Raw genomic sequence first — 8,080 nt, 5'->3', positions numbered from 1 at the left:
CATTCAAAGTTTGACATTTCAATGGGTTGCTATAGCGCCCCCCTTTGGCCAATTGATGTAATATTGCTTCATTGGCATCCTCCCATGACCCTCTACCACTGTGCCAAATTTCACATGGATTGACCAAGTCAGTGAGGAGAAAAACATGGAACAGACACACACACACACAGTTTTCCTCATTATATAGTAAGATTATTGCCTTGCTTTCGCCCTGTTCAGTTGCACTCTCACAAAAAGCTCATGTGAATATATTACATATTTTCTTTTACGTTTTATTACCACTGAAATGTGAAAACATAAGTGTTGCTTGTGTTTTTCTGTGAGACCAGTGTTCCCACACACCCAGGAAAACCTTTTTTTTCCCCTAAATGGTCATATAAAAGACAGATTTTCCCCACATGTAGGACCAATGGAGGAACAATGAGCTGTCCTGGCACTGTGTTTAATGTGCAGCAGATTACCATCAGGCTGATGTATGGAGTGTCACCAGTGTCACAGGCTGCAAACGTCTTTTTGGCTAGCGTCCATTAAGCGGCTGCAGCTGAACGTTAAAGGTCTGTTCAGCGACAGCAACACTGAAATTCATTACACTGTCACATTCTCACATATATGACAATAATCATGGCTGTTCCTAAACAGTAGAAATCTTGAGACGGTATTAATAGATGTGTCTGCTGACAGACGTGTCGTTCTTCACACGTTCTGCACTCCACACATCTCCCTCATGATGAATGTGTTTCCAGGCGTGTGGCTTTATTTACTCTGATGGTGTGGCAACACTTCAACACATTTATTACCTTTCAACAAAACAAGCAAGACATCATTTAAAACCTGATTCCAGTTTGATAGTTTTTCTTTTTGATGAGTCTTTAGCCATGTTAGCAGTGTGGCTGTATGAGAGATCACACCATAGAGCTGCTATGAAGTCCCTTCTTTACAGAACCAAATAACAGCTGCGTTATTCCACTCCTGTGTGTGGTCTTACACAGCATGCTGGCATCATGAAAAAGAGGCGTGACATATAACGCTACAGTGTCAGCCTCTCGTGGGACATATCGTCAGCAGCGCATTATGAAGAATAACAATAGCATAACATGTCAGTAACAGTCATTTACCGTCTCTGTTCTGTTGGGGCTGATCTCATCCTGTGCTCCGAGGGGTAGGAGCTCCTGGACCTCATTGTTTTCCCAATTTGCAGAGATTTTTGGCTTCTGCTCTTCTTCTTTGAGTTAGCTGCTAACTGCTAACATCACACCCATGTCGTCCCTTTTACATAGATGCTGTTTCAGCGCTGTTGCTGCTTGCTCTGATATTTATGTTAGGTGGATTGTAATGGCTTTGGTGATCCTTTGACTTTATATCAGGTCAGAATGTGAATTTTTCCAACACACAAGTTCAGAACCAAATACCTGCTAAACTAATGTTCACTTCTAATCTTTGCATAGCGGTAGGGATGCACGATATTGTAATGCCGATATGTAACAACTCATTTGACAGATAGTCGGTACCGATATCAATATATCCACTTTTTTCTCCACCTAATTCTAGTGATCATCAAGTCTCTTCTGTAGTGGAATTAACATCGTATCATGCATGCATACTCTTATCACGATGGCCCACGGATGACGTGCTGATATTATTGTGCATTCCTTCGTAGCGGTATTGGATGGAAATGCTCATCAACATTCTCTTTTCCCAGTAGTCTGTAAATTTGGTTAAAATCTGTGCTCCACAAACCTGGCTACTGCTAGCATGTTAGCATGTTTATGTTAGCGCTTAGCTCAAGAAAACAGCTGCGCCTAGAAGCAGAGCTGCAAGCATGACTGTAGTCTCTTTTATCTTAGGTTTTACAATGATGCTCTCAGCAGAAACCACAACTAACGATGATTTTTATGAAGAAACTGAGCACAGTGTTAGTTCAGGCAGGACACAATGTCAAGCTCAGCTCACATCCCAGCTACATCAGCTGATCTCAAGCAGCCCAATCAACTGATGGATCAGCTGATTGATGAAGGGAGTCAGCTGATAGATCACATGATTCCTTTCTCTGCAACCAATTGGCTAATCTCATTCATGGCACCCTATTTAAACTGCTCTGACCTGCCTACTGTTCCTGCTTCCTCTGCAAGCTGCTTTGCAACCTGCCTCCACCCCAGCTCCTCCTTTTCATGCTGTGTCTGACTTATCAATGTCATTTCTGTTTGTCATTGCTGCTGCTCTCCCTGCCTTAGGCTTTCCATGTAGATGCATGGAAGGGCAGAGTGGTGTGCTCTCCGCCTTAGGCATTCCACATAGGCAAATGGAAGGACAGAGAGTTTTGCTCTCTCTGCCATAGGCTTTCTGTGTAGGCCAGAGGAAAAGAAGAGAGGCCCCAGAACAGAGCCCCACCGTCAAATCAATACTGCAAATGGAAATTAAGTTTTCTCGGACAAAAACACTGTTTTGTTGATGATCATCTGTTTTCTGCTCAGTCCCCTGGTGTATACTCATGAGAAAGAAACACATCATTTCCTACATATTTAAAAAACATCCTGGAAATGTTTTCGTTTTTGAGGTATTACTGTAATCATGACCTTAACACCAGGCTTGATGGTACACAGTACAGCTGTCAGTCTGATAAGACTGGATTCATAATGTGTGCGAACTGTAATTAACCACTTTTTGATGATTCTATTATGCAGGAAGGATGCATCATTAGACGTGTTTGAGCATGAAGCCAGCAGCATATAGATTTGGCCTAGTTAGTAATAAAATGGGGAGTGATGACGGAGTGACACAGTAATGGCAGCCATTACTCAGAGCTGTCAGCATGTACCCACCTGACTCCACACACACCCTCTGCATCTCCATCTCCGTCTGTCTCTCTGTCGCCATCCGTTTCTCTGTCTCCTCTGACAGCCTTCACTTATGGGTTTCAGTGTGGCAGTGAAGCACATAAATACATCTCCGGTGTTGGAGAAAAAGGCAGAAAGAGAGAGAGAGAGTGTGGAGTATGAAATAAGATGAGGCTAAGAGAGAGAGAGAGTGTGGAGTATGAAATAAGATGAGGCTTCAGTGATCCATGTGGGGAAACGGGGTCGCCGCAGCAATAGTANCAGAAAGAGAGAGAGAGAGTGTGGAGTATGAAATAAGATGAGGCTTCAGTGATCCATGTGGGGAAACGGGTCGCCGCAGCAATAGTAGGAAAAATAGATAAAGAAAAAGAAAATATAAATAAGTACAGAGCCAGCGGTGGGTACTGAACATTACACAACCGTTTCAGCATGTCAGGAAACGGGAATGTATGAAGAGTTATGACAGAGTTATGAAGGAGTGCAAACAGCAAGAGAACACAGCGAGACAAAAAAGTTCTTTTTGAAAGTGTGGCAAAAAATGGAGATAAAAATGGAGCGTATGTGATATTGACTGAGGGAAGAACTATCGGGTTACAAAGTCATTCCTGCAGCTCTCAAAACCTGCTTCAATATTAATATGACCCTATGTTTTATAGGGTTACTTCAGTATTTTTTAACCTCGGTCCTATTTTCCCATGTTTTTGTGTCTAATTAACTAATGGGAACGACAGTTTTTGAAGTAGGTCTTGGAGTGAGCGCAAGATTATTTTTCTGGACAAAACGTGTATAATAGATGTTTGTTGCCACAGAGCTTATTTTCTGCAACAATCCCAAGTCCAATGGAAAAATCCCATCGGCTTTTTGATGAGGGAACCAGGGCAGCGCTAACACCCAATTTCCACATAGTCCGCGCCGTGGATCTGGAGCGACCGACGGCGCGTACCCTCGCCTACTGGATGCGTTTCTGGGGTGCACGGCGTGGTGGGAACTGCGAAATCACACCATAAAAAGCAATTGATAGAGTATGAGCCAGACCAAAACAATAGTTCATTTAGAAGGAGAAAGACAGAAAACAACTTGAGATCGCCTTGCTGTTCACATCAATTGGTCATTTGGTGCGATCTGAGCTACGTGGCTTGACGTGCAATGGATGCGCAGTCGCTGAAAAATAGACCTGGCGTGTATCTCCGATGAAGCAGAGCGCCGTGGCGCTTCTGGGACGCTCCAGAGACACTGCGTGGTGCTCGCTGTGGAAATGAAGCTATTCACTAGAATGGGAGCGTAGCTGCTACGCAATGCGCTGCACAGCGCAGACGGAGTATGTGGAAATTGGGGGTAACTTCATGACAGCCTACAGAAAAATGTCATCGTTGCAGCGCTGTATTGGCTTCAAAGCCCGGTGCCATCCCTGGGGGCTTGCTCGAACTAGAAATTGTACTTCTGTGTTCTTTGCTCTTGCCTTAGACTTTCTATGCAGGCGCATGGAAGGGCAGGGAGGTTTGCTTTTTCTGCCTTTCCTCGTATGTGTTTGGAAGGGCAGAGGTGCCACCAGAACAAATATAATACTGCAACTGCAAACAAAGTTTTCTTTGACTAAAGTGGTAACTGACTGAAATATGAGCTCTCTTCTTGCCAGCCGGTCGCCATATTGTTTCCTGGGATAAAACAGCCAAGCTCGGATCACGTCACTCATCAGTGGGAGTGTTTAATGGTTTGATGCAGTGCAGTGCATTCTGGTTTTGGAGTACCGTACTACCCATAGAGTCCAGCAGATGGCTCCTCTCTGTGGTAATAGAACTAGGGTTACAATATTGTAACCTTACCTCTTGAGCAAAAGCAAATGCCACAGCCTTCTTTTTCCTGTCCTCTCTGATCATGTAGCACCAACTTGAAAAGTATTAGTGTCTCTGCAGCAGTGAAATACTTCTTTAAAGTCATGTAAAGTATCTGTGCACTGCACACCACTGCCTACCAGCAATAACTTGCAACCTGTTACAGATGCACAGCACAGAGGACCTTGCTTCACCTCGGTCCGTTAACTTCAGTCCACATCGATGGATGAGACATCATGCAGCTTCTGCTCATTCACTTTTATGTATCGACTCATTTCTCTGATGAAATATGGGCTGCGTTCAGAGAGCGTCAGCCTCTGCAAACGGTCCAGACACATATGACGTCTGTAGCTCTCTGTCCCCCCCTCTCCTTTCATTCTCTCCTCCTGCTTTTCTCAGTCTGCTGCTGAACTGGTTAAACACATGTCTCGCTGCTGTGTCCAGTTAAAACACACACACACACACACACACACACACACACACACACACACACACACATAAAGATGGAAGGAGCTGTCAATCCTCCTGTTTGCTTACAAGTCCCTCTAATCTGTCTTTCTCACTCACACACACACACACACACACACACACACACACAGACATAGAAAGGGGGGTTAGCCAAGCCTCCTCATCTCTTTCATGCTTACACACCCTCACACACCCGCTGGCGCTCTCTCTGCCTCTCCTCTCCTCTCTCTTCCCTCCCTCTCTCTCTCTCTCACACACACACACAGTCTGTAGTCGCAGCAGCAGCAGCAGCGAGCAGAGGAAGCCAGGGCAAGCGAGCCTCCACCACGATCAGAGAGCGGCTCATCGCGTGCAGCCGAGCCGTCATGAGCCGGTCAGCGGGAGTCGGTGCCGCCGGGGAGGAGGAGGAGGCCGGGTAGGAGGAAGAGGGGGAGAGAGACAGAGAGAGAAAAGGCTTTGTTCTAATTAAATGTCTCTCGCTCTCTGTCTGCATCATGCTGTACTTCCAGCTGGTGATCATGGCCGGGACCGTCATGCTGGCCTACTACTTCGAGTACACCGACACCTTCAGCGTGCACGTGCAGGGCTTTTTCTGCTACGACACCACGTACACTAAGCCCTACCTGGGACCGGAGGACAGCAGCGCCGTCCCGCCCGTCCTGCTCTACGCCCTGGTGGCCGGGCTGCCCACGCTGCTGGTGAGTGAACACTTCGTCTGCAAACTTCACCCATCAGACCTGCAGGTTCACCCATCAGTACATCACTTAACGCTCATGTCATTCCTGTCAGATACTCAAACAGAAGCTGAATTCATTCTGCTTTTGCTTCTTCTCTGGACTGTTACCACACCATGATTACTGTAGCACTGAAACACGAGTTGATTAATCAATAAGTCAACCGACAAATTGCCAACAATTTGAATAATTGATTCATTATTCAGGTCATTTGTCAGCCATACACACCCGATAGTCTGTGGCTGTGCTGCTTTTCTGTTTGATCTCAGAGATACTGAAAATCTGTGGTTTTGCGACTGGACAAAATAAAACATTTATAGTCGCTCACATGAGCTTCATTATCACATTTCTGGCGTGGCATAGAGCAGTTACTAAGTTAATAAAAAAATAAGAATTATCTGTCAGTTACTGCCCCAGATTATTGCACTGAAACACACAAGAAATCAAATTAGGACTTAAGAAATGTGTTTTTCTTCAGGGCACAGCCCACATGTACATTACTGCTGACAGGATCAAACACAGAACATCATAAACATCATGTGTGAAACCTGCCCGCTTCATCTGATGAGCTGTCACCAGACTAAAGAGTTTCCTGAGTGGCTGTGATGTCATCGTCTTATTTTTCTGTAATTAAGATCGCATCTTCTTATAGATCACTGCTGACATTAGAAATGACACATTTAAAATGACACACACAGACAGCCATCACTCAGTGCACAGGATTAAAAGTGAGAGCTACCTGCTTATCTGTATTGATCTGAAGTCTTCTGAGTGCACCGACGAGGGTGACTGATGGTCAGTCTGATGAATTATTAGCTGTCACCTCGGGGGGCTGAGGGGGAGGGGTATTGTATATGTGACTAATTCTGAGATGATGATTCAGCCGTCACGATGATGACTTGTGACTTTGGCCCGATCTTTGCCCCATGATAGAAAGTCCAAAATTACAAGATCAGAATTCAAATGGCATTTAGACACTGAGTTGCTGTCGCTCAGTGACAAAGATCAAATGTGACACCGACCTGTTCATCTGTACTGAGAGCAGCCAAGGAAGATAACTAATGATCAGTCTGAGGACCAGCTAGTTCCTGTCTGTGAGTCGATATTGATCCGGAGTGATTTCTGTAACTTTTAAAGTTGCATTAATTGATTTTTTGGCCACTTGGGGGCAACACAGCAACCACAGCATCAACATGCTATCACCTTAACTTGAAATGTTGATACACCCAGCAGACACAGAGCAACGTTAGCATTCATTAGGAAAAGTGTTTGTGTCGCACTCTGTTTTTGGTCTTCACCATCTCCTGAGAAACATATCTCTCTCTGTAGCTGCTAAATGCTCCACTGTGCTCTCCAGCTAGTCTCTGACTGTGTCTGCTGTTGAGTACGGTGGCTTTATCAGAGCTTCGTCCCAGAAAACAGGTTGATGAGACCGGAGCTAGCAAGACGCACGCTAACTTTCCGTTTTTTTTTTCTTGCCTATATGTCCTTGCGTATCAGTTTGTTCACTCTCTCATCTGTGAATGCAGCGCAGGTGTAACTCTTCCTTTTTTTTCTTCTCAGCAGCAGTTTGAGTTTCAGTCACATGGTGGAGAATAGGGTTGCAACGGTATGAGATTTTTTCACGGTATGATAATCGTCTGTTTCAAGTATCACAGTATTACACTATTACAGAATTATTATTATTTTTATGGGTCAAAATGGCCCTTAAAGGAGTGAAAACAGAGGTGTTACTTTTGGTTGAACAAACGTTTCGTGACTATAATTGAAACTTGAAACTATTTTTTAAATGATTGTTTGTGTGAAAGGTCTCCCTTCTGATAAAAACTTAAAAAAAAGTCGACGTTCTCCGTCCAGTTGCATTTTTTTTCAATATCGTAAATAAGCAAATGCACTTTTAATATCACAGTATACCTTAAAACAGGTATACTACTGTAACCCCAGTGGATAATTGATTGATTGGTGGATAAGAGGAGCAGCTGTTTGAGAGTGAAAGAAACATTTAGACCCAATTTTCTGCCTCGTAGGGTAGACATATTGGCGGAACCCTTTTAGTTTAAACAGACCGAGGTGACCTTCTGCAACAGGAGGGGCTGTTGAAGACTTGTGGGAGGAGCTGTTGATGACGCCACACGTGCGACCCACTGGCGGTGGATAAACAGGAAACAGCTGATAGCAGGAATTAGCGAGCAGCTAGTAGCAAGAGGGAAAC

At 44.6% G+C, this 8,080-nt stretch overlaps 1 protein-coding gene across 5 annotated transcripts in view; it reads left to right on the top strand.

Annotated features, from left to right (window-relative positions):
- The window catches only part of plppr5b (phospholipid phosphatase related 5b), a 170,055-nt gene that overhangs the window by 43,591 nt on the left and 118,384 nt on the right, over positions 1-8,080 (top strand). For 3 of the 5 annotated variants that reach the window (XM_050056096.1, XM_050056092.1, XM_050056095.1), the window contains one exon: positions 5,644-5,832. The exons of 1 other annotated variant lie outside the window; for it this stretch is intronic. In XM_050056096.1, the coding sequence (XP_049912053.1) occupies positions 5,644-5,832 (189 nt within the window). Of the gene's footprint in view, positions 1-5,399; positions 5,833-8,080 lie in introns of those variants that run through there. One more of the 5 variants, XM_050056094.1, reaches the window with a different exon arrangement.

This window comes from Epinephelus moara, chromosome 11 (genome assembly GCF_006386435.1).
Source record: "Epinephelus moara isolate mb chromosome 11, YSFRI_EMoa_1.0, whole genome shotgun sequence".
Lineage (NCBI taxonomy): Eukaryota > Metazoa > Chordata > Actinopteri > Perciformes > Serranidae > Epinephelus > Epinephelus moara.
The sequence above is the reverse complement of the archived record's forward strand: the minus strand, read 5'-3'. Positions and strand labels throughout refer to the sequence as shown.